Source organism: Aythya ferina (genome assembly GCF_964211825.1).
Source record: "Aythya ferina genome assembly, chromosome: 25".
Lineage (NCBI taxonomy): Eukaryota > Metazoa > Chordata > Aves > Anseriformes > Anatidae > Aythya > Aythya ferina.
In genome coordinates this window covers 4,077,048-4,097,491 of record NC_140323.1, presented here as the reverse complement: position 1 = coordinate 4,097,491, position 20,444 = coordinate 4,077,048, and the positions used below count along the sequence as shown (strand labels likewise).

The following is a 20,444-nucleotide window of genomic DNA, read 5'->3' as shown; positions in this document are numbered from 1 at the left end:
ATTAATTTCCCCAATCTGCGCAATGATCAGCTTCTGAGGCGAACAATTAGCCGGTCACAAATTGTAATTGTCATCTCAGTTCTGATTTTAATTTGGCCTAATGAAGGCTAAGTGATTCCATCTCGCTCCCCATCCCACGGCCCCACCGCTCCCCCCACCGCAGCGGGGACACGGTGAGGGGGGCTCAGCATCCGAGGCCCTCCCGGGCTGGGGAGTGCCGGGCAGGCAGGGGAAAACATTAATTTTTATTGTGTGCTGCTTGTTTTCAGACATCATGGCCAATAAAAGTTTTATTTAAAGGGAATTGGCTGCCTGTGTCCGTGCGTTCTGGTTTGTCACAGCCTGTTAGCCTCTCCTGCTTGCCCTTTGAAGCGGGGGGCTGTCGTTTAATCTTCATTTGAAATAACGCTCTGATTTTTCCCCCTTCTGATTCTAACTCACTGCCGCTTGTACATCTCTGTCTGGTCCCCCCCCTCCCGTCCCCACGTCCCCGCCGTGTTATCATCCGCAGCACCTTTCAGATCTAGCCGTGCTTCCTAATGAATTCGGCGTCTCCCAGAATTGCCTTTCACTTTAATACTTAATTTAGATTGAAGAAGGAGGTGGCTGGGTCTCGAATACCAAGTGAGCCGGTGGCGTAGCCTCAGCTGGAAGTTGCGTGCTGCCCGGCAGGGCTGGGATGAGAAATCTCGCCGAGTTTGGTCAACTTTGCAAAACTCCCCCGCTACTTTCTGCGGACCTGTGCACGGAGCCATGCTCCCCTCGCCTCCATCCTCGGTGCAAAGCAGGCACCCGAATTGTCTCCAGGCTGCAGCAGCCTCGGGAGCTGTGGCTGTCTGTGTGTCGCATCGCTCAGCTCCCAGAAACCCAGCCCCGTCCTGCTCTGCATTTTCCGTGCATCTTCTGATCAGCGCAGGGCAAAGCGACAGCAAAGTGTTCCCGAGCTGGCAGCAGCTCTGCCATACACGGCTTGCCCCACTCCCAACCCCCAGAGGCTGCAAATTTTAATTTTAGCACCAAGGAGAGGGCTCCTTTGTCCTAATGGGGGCCGAGCCTCTTCTGGGGGCAGCTCTTTAATAGCACCAGCTGAGGCTGCAGGGGGAAGGAGCTGCCTGCAAGCAGGAATCACCTGAATATGGCCTGAGCATCAATTTTAGTGGCTTTGTTTTAAAGGGAAAACAGACTTTCTGTGCCCTCTGGATGAACAGAAAGCTGGCTTCAGAGCTCATCCAAAGGCTGAGAGGTCGAGGCTCAGCGTGCTCTCGAGCCCCATGCTGGGCTTTGGCTCCCCTGCGGCGTGCTGCAGCCCCGGAGCCTTCCCCTATTAAAACCCACAGCAGCAACGTGTTAGTGAGATGAAGATTAAGTGCTAGCTACATAACCGAATGTCTCAGGGAAAAACACCATCTCCAGTTTGGGGCGGAGGGGTGGCAAGGAACTTGGGGTGAGCACGCGGTGCCTCTCCAGGCTGCTTCAAGTGAAATCCTGTCCTGCTTTCAACCTCCTGCCAGCAGCGTCACGCTGGGACCTAAACCACGAGCACCCTCGCCAAGCTGTCAGCTCCGTGCGGTGGCCTGGCGACCCTGCCTCTCCTGCCACCAGATTTATGTTTTCCCATTTCTTCAGGCTCTTTCGGGAACAGCCCGCGGCGATGCTGCCCCCAGCGCGCTCCACTGCCCTCGCCTGGGGTTAGAAGCACGGTGCCTCACAGACACCTTGGGCTCAGTCTTTTTCAGTTAGCTGCTTGCATAATTGAGGTCAAAGCCTGGCTTGTCCGAAGCCAGAAACAATTAAAATCTCTCCTGGAAGGCCCAAACCCGGCCGTATCCCTGACACCACCATCCCTGCCTCTCCCTCCCACATCCCCGGCACCACGCATCCCACTCTGTCTGCACCCACCGCAGGGTCTGCAACCCACAGACTGTCCCCTCAAACCCTCAAACCCCGGCATCCGACCCCGTTGTTCCTGTGAGCATGCCCCCAGCTGGAGCAGCGCAGCCCTGCTCAGCCACAGAGGGTCACAAAATTCCCCAAATTTGACCGAATCGGCATTGCGCATCTCAGGGTCACCGGCACAGCTCCTGCTGTCACCGAGCTGACGAGTGGCAGCTTGGGGAGAGGTGACAGCACTGCTGTGAGCAGTAATTAGCTAACGATGGGGGCTCATCAGGGCCAGGAGGACCCCGTCAGAGCCACCCAGGAGCCGTGAGCTTAATTGGGCAGGTGCTGGGCGGTGGTGGGGGGTGCTGAGCGGTGACGCTGTGCTGAGAAGTTGGAGATGTGCAAGTTGGGCTCTGAGCTCATTAACTCTCATAACTTGAGGGGCTCGTTGCAGATATTTCGCAGCTGGTGGGAGGATCTTGGTGGCAGAGCGGCTGTGGGTGAGCGGTGAGCCCATCCTGTGAAATCTGGGGAGCGTTTCCCCGTGGTGGTTTCATTTGTGAGAGCCTGGGGCTATAAATCTGTGTGTGCAGCTGTGGGGGAGCCTGGCCCCAACGCCTGGGTGGTGTAAGGGGGAGCTCATCCCTCTCCTCCCTGCCCCACAGGAGGGCACTGGAAAGGCAAAGTCCTTTTATTTGCTCTGCAGTTTGAGGAAGAGCTTGGCGTGTTGTTCCCAAGCAGGTTTTTTCCTTGAAAATTGCTTTTGAATTTCTCTCTTCTCTTACCATGCGTACGGATGCACACACACGCCTACATCCAGCACCAGGTTTATTTGTTTTACCATCCTTTTGGACCCATATGGCCCACCTGAAAGTTCCTCCCAAAACAGCCCCTCTCTGGGCCTCCGGGACTCGAATGGATGAATATCTCCGGAGATATTCATCCGAGGGGGATTTTCTGTGTTTTTTTTTTTTTGAAAAAAAAAATATTTTAGCAGTTCCAACAATGGTGATGAGTTGATCTCGGGCTGTTTCTTCCCCCACGAATCTCCCAGCCATGTAAGCACAGAGGGGTGCTGGTGGAGATGCGCCCACCCTGGGGATGCGTCCCCAGCCCTGCTCCTGCTCGCTGCAAGGTGAAGAGGCTTGCTGGAAACACCCTCACAGCCCTGCCCCGTGCTCAGCTGCCTCTGGCCCTGGGGGGCTGCATTTCCAAGCCCCCCAACCCTGCAGGGGAGGGAAGGCTCCCAAAGCAGCTGGAGCACCTGGAGGAAAAAGCGAGGGGACGCAGCAGCGCCTTTCCCTCCCATCCCTAGGGTTTGGCTGCTTTGCAAGGCTCTCCCCACGCATTGCCCCTTGCTGCAGCCCCTGCCCTGGGAGCAGCCCGAGCACAACGGGGCCGTGATGCTGTGCCACGGGTGTGGGAGCGATTGCAGCCCCGTGGATGTGCCGATTGATGCCGAGCAGCTGCAGCAGCCCCGGAGGAGCACGCTGCGGTCAGGCTGGGCTGCTCTGTCAACATCTTCAGCTCCTGGTAGGGGGATAAATGCTTGCCGAAGCCTTTCCCAGCTGGCTATTTTCACAAAACATGTAGATGCCTAATTATCTCGAAATTCCGAGGGTTTAAAAGCCCTTTGAGGGGAAGGACAGGGCTGCGCGACCCCAGCATCAATTAGCATGCCAGCCCTGCCCCGCCAGGTCGCCCCCGTCCCTCTGCAGCCTGGCTGTGTGCTGGATCTGGAAGGGGAAATTCAGGCTGGGGCTGTGTTTCAGCAAAGCTTTGCTTCTGGAGGCAGGACGAGGCCGATTTCTCCCCAGCCATATGGACCCTGCGTACATCCCCGCTGAACTGCCTGTGCCCTACACCAACCCGTCTCGCTGCCAAGCTGGGAGCCCTGAAATAGGTGGGACGGAGGCAGCCAACGTTTCCCATTTTCCCTTCCTGTTCCCATCCGGTGCTTTTATTATTATTATTATTTTATTTCGGATCCCCTTTGAATGACAACTCTATCAAAACAGCTCATTTGGAAATGTCAGGTCCATTCTTGATAAGTCATCAGTCACGGTGATTGGTGCTGACAGACGCCCTGCAACGGTGCTGTGCTATCTAATACACTGTGCTGCAGTCTTTTGTAATATCACATTATTTTATTTATTCAGCATGGCATGAAATCTCCCCTTTAGGAAAGGGGAAGGGGGGAAGAAAGAAATTAACCCTTCCAGTGATGGTTCCCTTTCTGGATAGTCCATGGGGGAAGCAGCAGGACTCCGTTTTTATCTGGCGTTAGCAGAGTTTGCAGCTCAGGACGTCCCTGGAGTTGAAGCAAAGTCAGGATCCTGGCTTGGAGTCCACTTGTGTTGTAGTTTGCCATCTTTTTTTTAATTCTGAGCCCCGTTTGCCTCGTGGGTTGCTGCTTCCCAGCGCCTGGGCTGAGACAGGGAGGAGAGCATCAGTTGCAAACCCCAAATCCCCCTGAACCTGGGACTGCCCAGCTCCATTCCCTCTGTTCCCTGTGGGCACCGTGCGGGGCAGGAGGAGCCCTCGCTGATCCCAGGCTGGATCAGGGAGGAATCTTCCCTCTTTATCCTGTGCTCCACCTCTGCCGTGCTGCGTTACGTGCTGGGGTTACACGGCGATGTCTTTGCTTTACTTTCCCATCCCGTGGCCCAGCGAGGATGGGTCTGGATGTGATAAGGCTGAGATACATCCTGCACGGTTCAGCTTTTTGGGGTCACAGCACCCCTCTTCCCACTGGAAGCACAACGCTTCCAGTGCCACCATTTGGGGCTGCTTTGGGGACCCTGTGTCTCCCCACTGCTTTTTCAGCCTCACGGAGCTGCTGTGGGGCAGGGTCCGGCCGTGGTCCCTCGGGTGCTCCCATGGGTGCCCCCCAGGACCGGGCTGGCCACGGCAAGCAGCCGGGTGGGCTGCGACCAGCGGTGCTGGTCCTGGGAGCTGCTCTTCTGCATCCCCTAATCTGCATCGCAGAGCCTTTGTTTGCTCTCATTAACGTGTCGGCGAAGTGCCTGATGTGTGAAATATCCTTTTTATTAGCTGGAATTGACGGGGCCGTCTGGGACTCGCGTCTGCTCCGCTTTCCAGGCCAGGACTCTGCAAACCAGCCTGGGGTTGTCTCGCTCGGTTTCTGGTGCGCTCGGTATCAGCTCGCAGGCATCCCTCCTCCCTCCTAAAACCGGGACTGGGACAAGCCATGCTGTCACCCATGGGTGCTGTCCCTTGAGGTCCTGCAGAAAACGTCCTCCAAACAAGAGCAGCGAGGCAGAGGGGACTGCTAGAGCATTTGCCCCTGCCTTCAGTGCTGGGGCAAAGAGCTGGAGCGCTCCTGGATTTGCTGCTTTAGGGATTTATCTGTTTTTCCTGGGTCCCCTCAGACACCTGGGGCTTTCCCCAGGCTGTAGAAGAGCTCAGCAGCTGTGGGAAACCCTCCTGCAGATGAAAGCTGGGTGGGAATTTGAGGAGTGGGGGCAGCCCGTGCAGTGCCTCAGCCCACGGGGGATGTCTCACTCTCCTTTCTTTTCCCTCCTCCCCCCCCATTTTCTCTCCGTGTTCATTTTCATCCCCCCATAGCCCGAAAGCACCAGCACAAAAGGCCATTGACAGGCAGCAGACTGCAGACTTAAACCCCTTGAGGGAGCTGCCAAGCAAACGTTAAAGCCCTGGCTTCATGGCCAGCCTGGCTGAGACCAAGTCCCCCCTCCCAGGAGGATGCACACCTCGGCTGCTGCCCCCAGCCCTGCTGCCCCTTCCTCTCCTCCCATCCTGGTGCTCCCATGGCCCCGGGGAGCTGTGTGGCAGCAGCGGTGTCAGACGTGGGAGCCTGCCACCAGAAAATGCCAGGAAACAGCAGAAAAAAAGGGCCCTGCTAACGGCACAGTGACATTAGCATGCAAGAATCGAGGCTGCATCCACTGTGCCCATTCCTGTAGGGACCCCACAGCCACTCGGCAGCCTTTGGGGGCACGGCGCTGCCCCATCACATCCCCCCTTTTCGCCCTGCTCCTGTTCGGTGCCTGCGTGTCAGAGCAGGACCTGGCTCTCCCTGCTCCCAAACCTCGGACTTCGGGTCTGTGGCGAGCTCATTAGGAAAGACCTGGAGGTGTTTTCCAGGCAGTTCAGGAGCTCGCCTGAATAATTGAGCAGCATGGCGGGGAGGAGGAACGGGGGAGCTCATTACAGCGCCGGGGCTGTTTGTCTGCCGGCCGCAGCACGGCGGTGCCAGGCACAGGCTCTGCCTGCGGCACAGCTCCCTGCTGCCGCGCGGCGCACACCAAGCTGGGGAAGAAAACCTTTGTTTTGTCCTCCAGCCTGCCAGTGAGCCTTGAGAACAAGGTCCTGGTGTGAAAATGCAGTGGAAAAAGGCCACGGGGTGTGCACTGCAGCAGCTCCCCAAAGCGTTTCCCCAAGGGTGAGGGTCCCACGCAGGCTCCAGACCCACGGAGCCCAGGGGTGGGAGCCCAGGGTCCTCATCCTGCCCACAGGGAGGTGCTGGGTGCCGCTCTGCTTTGAGCTTTGTTGATTGTAGATAGCATTTTCTGAAGCCTCCGGGTGATTAAGAAGCCGAATGGCATTTGGAGCCCTGCGCGAGGCTCTCAGAGGCTCAGCGCTGGTTTCGGCAGGGTGAAGGGCTCTGAATGAGCTGTTGCCACTCGGGAGGAAGAGCCGGGAGAGAGCTCGCTGGAAACAGTGACGGTGCAGCAACGGCTGGAAAGGGCAAAAGGCAGGCAGGGGTTACTGGGGGAGAAATAAAGCAGCAGAGCTGAGCCAGGGGAAGAGCCTGCGCTCAGCAGCAGCCTCTCCTGCTGGGTGGAAGGGGCTGCTGGCAGCCCTTCCCCACCCTGCCTCTCCCTTCATCGTCCCCTCTCTGGGCTGGATTTGGACTTTTTAAAGTGTGAACAGGAGGAGGAGGAAGGGGTTTGCGCTGCAGAGGCCGCGCACAGCTGGGGTTCAGCGCCTGCTGCAGCCCGGGGACGGTGCCAGTCAGCTGAGAAGCATCCAAAAATGCGCTGAGATGCCATCCAACGCAGCACGGCTTTTTGTCAGGGACACAAAATTTACAGGACAAAGTACAGCCCAGCTCCGACCTTAGGCTGAGAATCCATTTTCCCAGCCCCGAATTTATTCTGGCCACCCGGAGCGGCGACCAGCCAGCTTTGCCACTTGGCTTTTTCTGGCTGTTTCCAAACGCCCCGGTTAACCCTGAGAGCTGGACACCAGCCCTGCGATTCTCAGCGATAAAACCAGGCGGCCCCAGGGCTCCCCAGCCAAAAGGAGAGAGCTGCGGGCTGCTTCTCCCCTCTAACAGGCCTGGGGCTTCCCAAAGACGAGGGAAGGTGTGGGTGCCTCTGTGCACAGCCCCGCGGGACCCTCGGGGGCTGGCAGAGCAGCCTTGGGCACTTGTGAGCCCTTTTTCGGAGGCGAGCAGAGCTGCTGTAACCCTTCCAGAGCCTGGGAGCAGAGAATAGGAACAACAGGCTTATTTCCCAGCCCTCCTCATTAAAAAACATCCAAAGCCGAGGGGGAGAAGCATCCAGATAAGGAGCGGGCACTGCTCCTGCCGCCGGCTCCGGGTGGATCAGAGCGATAGCGAGGTGCAGCCAGCGGAGCTGTTTGCTCTGCTCGCTCCCCGGCAGCTTTTTTATCTCCCGGCTTCCTCCTAGACAAGCAGAAATAACGCTATCATCCTCCCTGCCAGCAGAGAGGTGGGAGAAGGCCCAGAAACAGCATCCCTGCCTCTCTCCCTGCACAAAGCACGGCTTAACCGAGGGAAGAAACACCCAGAAAAGTCGCCAGAGCAGCAGCAGCCCCAAATCGCTGCCTTCAGACACTGCTCCCTGCCTCGCTTAAATGTGTTTTTTTGGGGGGGATGAAAACCCCAAATTGCAGCTCGGGGCTGCAGTGGGGCTTTGCCCCTCCAGCAGGTGCCTTCGCTGCTGATGCCGGGGAGGGCAGCAGCCCCAGCACGAGCTGCAGGGACCCACGAGGGTTTTCCCACCCGTCCCCCCACGCCACCACCCCGCACCCCCTCACGGCTTTGTTTGTTTGCTCTGCCGGGGCTGGGGCTGCAGAAAGGATGGGGCGGGAGCATCCTCCCATCCCTCGAACCAGACAGCGAGGATGCGGAGCTGCATAATACGAGAGAATTTAATAAAACGCCTCAAACAGGCAAAGTTTTTCCTTTGCCAGCTGCTTAATTAAATTGCCTAATGCTGTTTGCGATCACAGCACAAACTCCTGTGTTTAAAGACCACGGCGTTGCCATGGCACTAACCCGGCGGATGGTGCGGGGCCGTGACAAAGCATACAGATGAGGGATGCTGGGGCCGGTGCGGGAGGCTCGGTTGCCACGGTACCGGGGGGGATTCGGCGGATTGTGGTTATTTATTTAGCGGGTTATTTTCTGACGCGGCGGCAAAACTCCTCGCCGAGGTCTGCGGTCAGATCTTTGCTCTGAACGGAGCGGCAGCTTTTCCATCCCGAGGGCTTGAAGCAGCTTGTTCGGAGGTGCAAGTGGTCCCGGCCCCGTTGGACAGGGCAGAAACAGGAGGGTTTGGGTTTCCCGAGGCATCGCCCTGCCCACCGGGTTTATAAGGACTCAGCACCTGGAGAGAACAAGCCTGCGGTGCTTTGCTGCAGCCCCAGCATGGGGCTGGGATGGGGATGGAGAAATCCTCACCCCCGGCACCAGGTTGAGCCACCCGCGTCCCTTTTGAGCTCTCCATGGGCAGCGGGGGCAGATTGGAGCCCCCCGGGAGCCAGGTCCCCTTGGGGTGTCCAGCCAGGCAGGGTGCTGAGCCCTCCCTTGCTCTGTTCTCCCTTGGTGCAGTTTTTCCCCTCGCCCCGTGTGTCCCTCCTGCACCACCGCTCTCCATCACCCTTGGGTGCTGGGAAGGGAAGGCAGCCCCGGCTGGGGCATCGTGGCCATAGCTGGTTTGGAAGAACTGCTGCTTCCCGTGACAGAGTGAAGATTTGGGTGGGCGCTGGGCCTCCAGGCTTCCTCATTCAAGCATCAGCTATCTCACAGAGGAATTTCTGCCATTTTCTGCGCCCGTATCAGCTGCAGCCAACTCGAGATGCCAGCAGGGACATCCCTCCTGGTGGTCTCACCAGCCCCAAATCGCCCCATTCCTGCTCCATCCCCTGCAGTGCTCAGTGCCACCGGGCAGCCCCCACCCGAGAAAAACCTTCCCAGAGCCTCAGGGACACTTGAAGGATTTATTTCCTTTTCCCCATGCCCCAAGAGTTACGTCCCTGCACCATCCATGCCACCATTAGCCCCAGATAATGAGTTGACCTCTGCAGCTTAATTGAGATTTAATACTTCAGTTATTGTATGTTAAACAGTGGATCATTAAAAACATTTATTCAAGATGAACAGCTATCTAATAGATACCATTAGTATCAGAGTTATAGAAGTGGCTAACCCGGGATGCGTGGGATTTAGTGATCCCCCGGGATGTATTTACCATACTGTACCCGTGCTTTTAGATCCACCCTCAGGCTGGCCTGATCCTGCACAGCCACACACCCCCGTGGGGATCCAGCTCCGGCACTGATGCTTTTTAATCCTCCAAACCCCAAAGTGGTGCTGGACGTGGGGACGCCGTGCACGTCCCCTGCCTGGTCCCCAGCTGCATTGTGCCAACATGGAGCTGTTGGCCACTTGTCCTTCCCTTCTCCCCACTGGATTTTGATGCCTGACCAGCACCCAAACGCCTCCAGCTCGTGGTGTTGTGCGTGTGGCAGTGCCAAAATCCAAGCTCCCTGGGCAGGGGATGTGACAGCTCTGAATGTGGCCCCGGAGCCAGCCTCTTAATGCCAGCCGTTGCAGCAAAGCCCTGCAGAATTTAATACAGCTACTCCTTCCTGATAAAATGTGATATAGGATGTTTCAGATAGCAGCAGGGTACCTTATTTCAAAGTTTTCTATGTAATTGATACAGAACCCTATAACTTTGTGTTGGTTTTAATCACTGATAAACCCCGTGAAGCTTTTATAGGAAGATTTAAACGGGGTAGATGTGCCCTTAGCCCATGGGGACAAATTGCACCGGGTGCCACCATGGGAATGCTGAACCCGAGTTTGGGGGCTGGGAAACTGCCCCCAAATCCCTTTTTTTGGGGTACAGCAGGGCTGTGCGTGCAGGAGGGGTGCACATCTGGTCTGTTATTGCTGTCTCAGTGCACAGAGGGTCCCACCCAGGCCATGCTGGGAGCATCTCAGACTGCAGACCCCACAGAGCCGTGCCCCCGTGCGCTCCCATCGTGCTGGATCCCGCTCGTGCTCCCCACCGTGGCACCTCCTCCCGAGGGCTGGCTGCAGGCTGGAAGCACGCCATGGAAAAGAGCAAAAGGCAGCAGGAGAAGGGGAGGGGGGCACGGGGATTCCCCCCCAGCATCTGGCTGCCACTTCTCATCTCCCTGCAGGGAGCTGGCAGGGCCACCGGCGGGGACTCGGCGGCCGCCCGAGCGCAGCGGCGCGGCAAAGCTCCGGGAGCGAGGGCCGTGTCCAGCTGCTGCCTGCACCTACTTAAAACTCTCACCCCAAAATGACAAGGGCTCGGCAGGAGATCTCAGCTTGCCAGGGTGACGAACGGGTCGGATGGGGCAGCTGCTGCCCCTTGGGGACATCGGCAGGGGACAGCTGCTGCTTGCAGAGGGCTTTCCCCAGACCAGAAGCAGACAGGGAAGCCCCCTCGGGGTGCTGGGGGTTCTCCGTCACCTCCTGCCCCACAGCACAGCCACACCAGGGAAGTGTCGGCCCCTCTGGCTGCTGCTGCTAAGGGAGAGGGAAGGGCAGGCGAGCGCGGGCTCAGCTGCAGCCATTTATCTCCCGAAGCCGGGCTATTAGACAGATGACAGAGGGAGAGAGGCAGCCAGTGCAAGCACTGAGACCAAGGCTCCTTCCACTTGGTGATTTATCTCCTGGCTTCATCCAGCAAACTTGCTGATGAAAAGACTCTTCCCTTCTCTGTGCCTCATCAATTCTCATTCTCATTGCTTTTCTATTTTTTTTTTTTTCCCCTCTGGGCTTCTGCTGCCTTTTCATGCAGCCACACTCCCCATCCCCGGCTCAGTGCACCCTCTCTCCTGCTCTCTCCACCTCATCTCCCATTCTCCGATTTTCTCTTTGTCCCTTGCTTTTTCCTTTTTATCTCTGGCCCTCCCTCTTCTTCTTTCTATCCGTGTGTTGCTTTCACTCCCCCCATTCCTTCTCATTCCCTCCAGCCACATTTCTCCTCTGCATCCTCCTCTCTGTCCCTGGGCACATCTGGCTGGGATGGAAACGGACTCCTTGGGCTCTCAAGTGGCTCTGCAAACAATCCCATGGGCTTATGGCAAATTCAGGATGGGAAACTCAGGGCTGGCAGCACGGTGTCGTGACCACCCCTGCCCCTGCCTGGCAGCATTGCCCTACCCCGATGCCACGTGGCAGAGTTTTGGGTAGAAACTGTGCCTCTGCTAGTGCACACCCTGGTGATCCAAGGCCTGAACCCTCTCTTGTGAGAACCGCCAGGAAAATTTGGGTCTGTCTGCACGGGGAAACCGAGCAGGAGAAGGTGACTGCACAGACAGCGGGAGCCTTCTGGAAGTGGCTGTGCAGCCTTTCTGCCCGGGATGGAAAGCAGCATCTGAGGACTGCAGGGAAGAGCCAAGGGTGCTCGGTACCATCTGGGGCCCTGCCTGGCTGGCCCTGGCACTTTGCATTGCATTTCCTCCCTTGCAGAGGAGCAGAAATATCTCCTGTCCCCCAGCCTGTGCACCTGGGCACTTCTCCCACTTCGTGGGGAGCTTTGAAGGCAGCAGGCACAGAAATGTCTTAGGGAGGACGAGGAATTGATTAAATACTGGGGAACTGCAGGCAGAAACAAGCAGCTTCCTCAGCGTGGGGAGTGAGATGGGATCCTGAGGGGGGAAAAAAAAAACTGGGGGCATTTTCCCCTTCCCAGTGTGCCAGGGCACTGCAGCAAGTGCTCAACCCCTGCCTCTACAGCTCAGGGGAAAAAAAAATAAACTCCCTGCAAGCAGCAACATCACCGAGCAACCGAGCTCCATCCAAGCACCAACATCTGCTGCATCCCGAGCCTGACCTGTCAATGCGCTACCCTCAAATCCTGGTTTCCCTCAGATTTTTGGTGTGGTTCAGCACCCTGGGTGTGTTTGGAGTGAAACCGAACACTTTAGCTGCTGTGGCTGTGGCTTTGTTCCTGCTGAAGAGCCGCAGTTGGGACCTTGGGGCATGTGTGAGCCAGAGCACACGGCTGGTCCTTTTGAGAGCTCAGCTGGCATCTCCGATGGTACCAGGAGAGCCAAGCAGAAATTTACATTTTTTTCTGCAAATTCCAATCCTTTCGCTTACAGAAACACTTGGGCTGTCGCAGCATCATCCTGCTTGCACAACTTTCCACGGCCAGCAGTGCTGCAGCCCCATCCATGCTGGGCACAGGTGAAAAACCCAGCGGTGGAGGCAAAGCCTGCGCAGAAATCACCGGAGAGCAGAGCTGGGGAATCTTCCTGTGAAATGGAGGTTGAAACAAGTGCTTTTTTTTTTTTTCCTGGGCTCTTCTTCACAGCCATAAGGAAATAAAAAAGTGTTCCTCCATATTATGATTTTTTTTTTTTTTAGGGAGAAAAGATTCTATAATATTTTAATGGCTGGAGAGATTTACGGCCACAGAAATGCCTGTGCACTTAAAAAGAAAGATGAGGGTCCATCAGAAGGATGCAGAAATCAATACAGCCTTCCTCTTCTTTAATGTTGTTTCTCCAGGAGATGGTTTAAAAGCCAATGCCCTCACAGCAGGCAAGAAGGGAAGTGTGCGGGATCAATTCTGGCACAGGGCTTGGAGGAGTCGATGCTGAATAAACTTTGCTTGGAAGCCCTTTAAGGGAGGACAGGGGAGTGATAAAATACAGCTGCTCGGAGAGAAACTTTCTTTTCCTACTCTGGCTTCTTTTTAATGTTTTTCCTGCTGTGCGAGAGTCTTTTAAGACAGGGAAAAGCTTTGGGGCTTGGTTTGATTTGTGTCAGCATGGGTCAGGAGTGCGGCAGCGGATCGGAAAATCAAAGGTGGGGATGAGGCCGGCTCCAGCTCCTGCTCCTGCTCTGGCAGGAGATGCCAGGATCACACCCAGCATGGACGGGGTCGGGGGGGTTCTCTATTCCCCCAGGAGCCTCCAGTGAGCCCGATCGGGGATTTCTGCTCCTGGGAAATTGGATCTCGCCAGAGCTTTAAGAGGAGCCAAAGGGCTGGGGGGCTTTTTCCTGGAGAAGAGGCAGCTCCAAGGTGTGAGGCTGCTTGCTGAGGGGCTTCTCCCTCCTTCTGCCCCTCTGCTTTTCTCTGCTGAAGACGTCCAGAGTTGAGGGCAGGTTGGAGAGAGGCAGGGGCCAGGCAGCCTTGCCCAGAGAGCAGCTGCATCAGGGTGGGCTTCCCCGTGCCAGGACACCCCGCTGTCCCCTCTGCTGCTGGCCACTGCTGGCAGCACGGCTCACCAGCTGCTCCTTGCCTGCTAATGACTAACCAATTCCTGCTACCGGAGAAGCAAAAGAGGAAGAAGGGGCCACAGAAAGGTCTCCGGGGGTGTTCTGTTTAGCTGCGGTGCTCTGGATGTCACAGCCCTGTTGTGCTCACTTACTGCTCCTTCTGGCAAGCCTGGCTGCCCACTCAGCATCAGCCCTCTGGGCCCCCAGCGTCCTCAATATCGGCTCCTTCAAGCCTTAAGGTCCAAGTTTGCGCAGAGATGGGGTGCTGACTGCTGGGATGGTGTAGGGTGATATGGGGCTGAGAGGTCCAGGGGGCTGCTGGTAGCCCTGGGCCAAGCGACCAGGGCCAACACCTGAATCTCTTGTGCTGGGAGGGGGCAGGCAATGCTATGGATGTAAAAAAAAAAGATTAAATTGGCGTGTTGGTTTGTCTTGGGGAGGGTGCTGGAGATCCTCTGCACAACGCTTTGCCTCTCCAGCTATTGCCACGTGCTCAGGGGCTCCCCTAACACAGCTTCTTGTCTGGCCTCTTTCAGGAATGACCTCGAGGAGCAGCCTGGAAGGCGCAGCAGAGCCCCGAAATGAGCCTTTTGGGGAAAAAGAGGAGGTGAAGCTCTGATTAGAGGACCGGCCCCGGGCGGGGGGTTATGTGCTCTCGGCGGGGGGAGGCAGGCAGGGCAGCCGGCAGCGGGGGCTGATCGGTGCGAGGGCTTCCCCCGGGGGCACCTTCTCCTGCGGACGCCGTGCCCAGCCGCGGTCGCCCCATGCCCTGCTCCGGATGCTCCCCGTGAGCCTTTCCTGCCTGGGAAGAAGCCGGTGCCACCAGCCGAAGATGAGACCCTTCCGAACCAGCTCGCTCCTGCTCTGCGTGGTGGCCGCCGCCGCCATCCCCATCGTGCCCTGGAAGGTGAAATGCCCACCGCAGTGCGTCTGCCAGATCCGGCCCTGGTACACCCCCCGCTCCGTCTACCGGGAGGCCGCCACCGTGGACTGCAATGACTTGTTCCTCTCCGCCGTGCCCGAAGACCTGCCGGAGGGGACCCAGACCCTGCTCTTGCAGAGCAACAACATCGCCAGGCTGGAGCAGGGTGACGTGGGCTATCTCAGAAACCTCTCCGAGCTGGACCTGTCGCAGAACAGCTTCTCCGACGTCTGGGACTTCGGCCTGAAGAGCATGCCGCAGCTGCTCAGCCTGCACCTGGAGGAGAACCAGCTGGCCGAGCTGCCCGACGGCAGCTTCCCTGGGCTGGGGAACCTGCAGGAGCTCTACCTGAACCACAACCAGCTCCGCAGGATCGCTCCCCGCGCCTTCGCCGGCCTCGGCAGCCTCCTGCGCCTCCACCTCAACTCCAACCAGCTGAGGACGGTGGACAGCCGCTGGTTCCAGATGCTGCCCAGCCTGGAGATCCTCATGATCGGAGGCAACAGGGTGGATGCTATCTTGGATATGAATTTCAGGCCCTTGGCAAACCTGCGGAGCTTGGTTTTGGCCGGGATGAACCTGAGGGAGATCTCGGACTACGCGCTGGAGGGGCTGCGAAGCCTGGAGAGCCTCTCTTTCTATGACAACGAGCTCGTGAACGTCCCCAAGCGGGCCCTGCAGCAGGTTCCTGGCCTCAAGTTCCTGGACCTGAACAAAAACCCCTTGCAGAGGGTCAGGCAAAGCGACTTCACCAACATGCTGCACCTCAAGGAGCTGGGGCTCAACAACATGGAGGAGCTGGTGTCCGTAGACAAGTTTGCCTTGATCAACCTCCCCGAGCTGACCAAGCTGGACATGACCAACAACCCCAAGCTGTCCTTCATCCACCCCAGCGCCTTCCACCACCTGCCCCAGATGGAAACCCTCATGCTCAACAACAACGCCCTAAGTGCCTTGCATAAGCAGACGGTCGAGTCCCTGCCCAACCTGCAGGAGATCAGCATCCACGGCAACCCCATCCGCTGCGACTGCGTCATCCGCTGGGTCAACAGCACCGAGAACCGCATCCGCTTCATCGAGCCCCAGTCCACGCTGTGCGCCGAGCCCCCCGAGCTCAAGAGGAGGCACATTCGGGATGTCCCCTTCAGGGAGATGACAGATCGCTGCCTGCCCCTCATCTCTGCCCGGAGCCTGCCCTCGCGTCTGGAAGCGGCAGACGGGGACAATGTCTCCTTGCACTGCCGCGCTCTGGCGGAGCCGGACCCGGAGATTTACTGGGTCACCCCCTCGGGGGTGAAGCTGGTCCCCTACATGGAAGAGGGGCGCTACAAGGTGCACCCCGAAGGGACGCTGGAGATTGCCGGGATCTCGGCCCGGGAGGCCGGGCTGTACACCTGCGTGGCTCACAACCTGCTCGGGGCGGACACCAGGAGCGTCAGCGTGACGGTCAACAGCTCCTTCCCGCTCAGCGAGGCCAGCCTGGAGCTGGCGGTGCTGGACGTGCAGGCCTACCACATCCTGGTAGCCTGGAAGCCGCATCTCAACACCGTCTCCTCCAACCTCACCTGGTCCAGCTTCTCGCTCGCCTCCGACTCGGACACGACCAACGTGGCCCGCATCCCGACGGGGACCCACGCCTACAACATCACCCGGCTCCACCAGGACACGGAGTACTGGGCTTGCCTCCACGTGGCCTTTGTAGACTTGCAGGCCAAGGTGGCTTGCGTGAACGCCAGGACTAAAGAGGCCACCCGCCGCTACGGGCCCCTGGGGGACAGGCAGAACCTCCTGACCCTGCTGGTCCTCTGCGTCCTGCTGCTAGCCGCCGGCCTGGTGGCTCGCTGCGGCCTCGGGGACGAGCCCAGGAGGGCCGGGGAGCTCCTACAGGACGCGGTGGCCGTGCGCGTGGTTTATCCCCACCTCGCCCCGCACTGGGCTCGGGGGTCTCGTGGCAGGCAGCTCCTGGCCGTGGAGGTGCAAGCGGCGCCCCTGGACTCCTGAAGGCCCCACGCTGCTGGGGGTTGACTGTGGGGTAAAATGGGGTGGGGAGGGAGAAACTATTTTTTACCAAAAAAAAAAAAAAAAAAAAAACCAACAAAAAAACGTGAAACAGAACAAAGTAAATGAGACAAGGAGGGATTCCGTGGACTTGACCAAGAGACAAAGCGACGTGGTAGATGGACGGGAGCAGAGCTGGCCACGGGGCTTGCAGAGCTCCTGCAGGGTCTGGATCCACGTGTAGGGTCTGGATCCAGCAGACATCCCGTCTTGGGACAGCTGGGATGTTCTCGGCAGGGTCCGGCCCCGAGGGGACAATGCCCCAAGTGGTTGAAGAGCCATAGGGGTGAGCAGCAGATCACCCCTTCCCCACACACTCCAGCACCCTGCAGCACCCCAGCGGGGTCAGCTCCTTCGCTGGACAGTCCCTGTTTTGGAAATACAAAAAAAAAAAAAAAAAAAAGGCCTTTCCCTTTGGGATATATGTTCTTTTTGTTTGTTTGTTTGTTTCTTTTTTTGTTTTGGGGGGGCACTCAGATAATCAGCCACAAACCCATCCCCAGCTCCTTCCTGCAGCCCTGTCATTTGTTTGCTGCCATCAACCAGAGGAAAGTGGAGGACAAGGAGGTGACTCGGGCAAAAGAAACAGAAGTGCTGGTGGTGACGTGTTGCTTAATTGGCATCCCTGGGGGGCTGGCTGGTTTCTGCCAGGAGTCAGCCCCATTTCCAGCAAGTGTGGATAATCTTTTGTTATCTTATAAACATCAAAACTTCTGCGGATAATGTTACAAAAAGAAAAAAGAGGGGAAAAAATAAGGTGGGGAGGAAGTCCTTGATTTTTCTGCTTTTGTTTAAAAAAAAATAATAATAATAATCCTTTGCACACTGGTGTGCATCTAGAAGCCTTCAGATTAGCAAACCTCACTTCAGATGTAGGAGAAGTGGGGGGGCCCCGTGCAGGCCAGGCCAGCGCCCATCTGAGAGCACCCCTGCGGGAGGTGGGGATGTGGGATCTGCTCTCCTGTGCTGCTGCTGCTTCTTTCTCTCATAAGCAATTAAAATTAAAAATGGAGCGGATCAATGGGCAGCTCCAGGCCCCCGCCTGTGCCTGGTTGTGCTGAGCTGAGGGATGTGGTGACTGCAAACCAGCCAGGCTCACGGGGCCCTTCCATCCCTCTCAATGGGCACCAATCCTGCCAGCGATGTTCCTGTTGTGGGTTAAGACCACAGCCATTCTTTTTCCTGGGCTTACGCCTTGTCCATGCACATTGTAAGTGAGGATTTGGGGTTGGTTTAACCACAGTCCTACACAAAACGTGCCTTTACCAACACACACAGCCCCGAGAGACCCTGGTGCAGCCCAGGAGGGAGGGGTGCACCCAGAGCCCAGCCAACACCCCACTTGCGGGTCCTTCCATGGGAAATCCCAAGAAAAAACAACCCAGACAGAGCTGGGGGGGCAAGGGGGAGCATAGGGTGCGGGTGCCCCGAGAGGTTACGTCTTGGCACAGACGTGGTGCACCCTTGGGCACAGCCAGTGCAATCGTTGCGTGCAGGGGGTCCCGAAGGTACCACAAGGCCCTGACGGAGGAAAAAGCTGCGTGAAGTCCTCATTCATCTCCCAGCCAAGGCGAGATAGCTCCCTGCTGCACGAGCTCCGCGCTCAGCCAGGCACACGATGCGGCTCCGGCGCCTTCGCCGGGTAATTATTTTGGAGGGTAACGGCTCTCCCCGGCCCCCCTTCGGCATTCACTGAAGCACTTCAGCATGTGTTTAGGACCCAGCGAGATCTCCAGGGGCCCCAAGCACATGCTGAAACTTAAGTGCATGTTTAAATACTTTGCTGAATTAGAGGCATCGTCTGCTTTGAATGCTCGGCTTCCGAGCCCCAGCCCTGCCAGCGGTGCGCAGCGCTCGGTGTTTGCGGGCTCAGGGCCTGAAATAGCCTCTCTCCTCAGCCTTCTTTACGGTGGGGGGACTAAAGCAGAATATATTCCCTACAGTTCAGCTAAATTGGAGCTACAGCCCATGGAAATAGTTGCTGAGAAATTTCCCCGGTGTAAGCACATCTCTGATTTCATCCTGCTCGCCTGCCCCTCCGCCGCGCACAGCGATCTCGTTCGTGGTCCCTGCAGAAACATCGCCAGCTCCCAGACAAAGCCAGCACCAAGCCCTCGCAGGCTGTAATTTTGTAGGTGTAGAGAAAAAGCCTCTTTGATCACGGTTATTGTGGCTGCTGCTGCCATGCTGGGACGGGGGTGAAGGTTCAGCCGCTGCCGGGATCGGCTGCTCCGATCTCAACGCGATGCCTGCAAACCAGAGATTAAAATGCGAGATATGTGCAATTAATTTTGTTTCCTTTGAAACTGGAGTGACCCCAGGAGCACTTTGTGGTGTGGACAGGCTGGGACACCCCCACTGCACCCCCAGCCCATGGGGGGACACCAAAACCCCTCTCCCCAAAACAGGAGTTGCCCTCAAACCATTCCCTCTACCATTGGCATTTTGGACTCCAGCTGGAGAGCACCATAGGTGCCTCATGCACTGTTCGGTGTTGTTAATATTTATTATTAAAGCACCAAGCAGCTTCTCCTGGGTGCTGTGCTGGATGAGATGCTTCAGAAACCTTTGTTCCTCGTGCCAAAGCCCCTGTGGGGCTGCAGAGCTGGAGCAGTTTGGGGCAGCACCTCACTGCTGCAGCCCCTGCTGGAGGACTCCAGGGAGACACAAGCCTCTGGTACCAGCCCCACAACACATTTCCCCTCCACATCTCGCAATTTCCAGCCCTGGGCTGGGGGCATCAGGCCAGAAATTAACTTCTCCAGGTGAATTGTGGCTTTGCAAAATTTTATAGGGGTCGTAATTGGGACTTAGAGATCCTCCTCTGCTTGGAGGAGGAGTCCTGCAAGTGGAAAGCAGCGTACGAGCCAGGGGGCTCTCAACTCGAGGGCTCTTTAATTTACTACCCAAAGTCATGGCAAGGTCCAGGGCTGGAAGGTGGAGAAATTCCAATTAAGAACAAGATGTCTTCTTTTATTTTAAGCACAGAAGTAATTAACTGCTGGAGCAGCTTTACCAGTAGCGGGGGGCCGCAGCCTCCATTTCCAAGCATCACACAGGGATGCAGCTCTCGAAGAGATGCTCTAGTGAAGAGAATCCCAAATGTCTCCAGCCCAGGAGAGTGCCACCAGCACCCAGTGTCCCTCCTGGCTGCTGCTGGGGGGCTGATGGGGCAGGGGGAGGCAAAAGGGGATGGCCTCCATCACCTCCTGGTCCTCCTTCTCCTTTATCCCTCTGGGATGGGAAAGGCTTGGTTGGGAAATGCTTCTCCTCCAACGTGGCCCACCAGGTCTCCCTCTGGGCACTGATTTTTTCCCCATAAACCACCGAGCCTTAGCTGCTCATCAGGTTTAATTTCTAATTTTTTTTTTCTTCTATTACCTTCACTTTGAGGATAGCAGTACAACTCCTCATTTCTGCTTCTTTTGCCCTCCGTGCCTCCTCCTCCTCCTCCTCTTTCTCCTTGCAAACAGCATCGTGGATCTCATATGCAACCGAGCTTCTCCTGACAAAGCCAACCGAGAACATTGCGTGCCAGACTCTATTTTAAGCACCTAATAAAACCCGTTTCTGGAGTGGCTCCATTACTGTGTCCTTCTTTTGCACAGCCCTGGTACCTGCGGATGACCCCACTCTCGGTACCCATCTCTGGGCAGCCTCCCTGCCCTCAGCCCTGCCCACACCGAAGTTTTTCAGGCTCCAGGGGAGCACCGAGGGCACGTTGTTATTAGTTCGTTAGAGAATCAAAGCAGGCCTCTCCTCCAGCACTTCCTCAAGAATGATTTAAATTAAAACACCCAACCTCCCTGGGAAATGTCAGCGGCGTTATCCATATGCATGATGCCATTAGGATGAAGCAGGTGCTGCTTTCGAAACCTGCAGGAAAATCTCCCTGTCAATCTCCGCGGCAGGCAGCTCTCCCTCTGACTGCTCCAGCACTTCTCCCCCTCCCTGCTTCATCGCTGCTCTGCAGGTGGGGAAACCGAGGCACGGAGCCGCTCGGGGACTTGTGGTGGCTCACAGGTTCCTGGTCCCCTTCTCCTTCCAAGCACACACCTGGGGCACGGGGCCAGCACTTCC

At 57.1% G+C, this 20,444-nt stretch overlaps 1 protein-coding gene across 2 annotated transcripts in view; it reads left to right on the top strand.

Moving 5' to 3' along the window:
* The window catches only part of LRRN2 (leucine rich repeat neuronal 2), a 31,275-nt gene extending 11,336 nt beyond the window's left edge, over positions 1–19,939 (top strand). For both annotated transcript variants that reach the window (XM_084497595.1, XM_084497594.1), the window contains exon 2: positions 13,921–19,939. In XM_084497595.1, the coding sequence (XP_084353721.1) occupies positions 14,163–16,307 (2,145 nt within the window). In that variant the 5' untranslated portion in view covers positions 13,921–14,162 and the 3' untranslated portion in view covers positions 16,308–19,939. The remainder of the gene's footprint in view (positions 1–13,920) is intronic.
* The last annotated feature ends 505 nt before the right edge of the window (positions 19,940–20,444 follow it).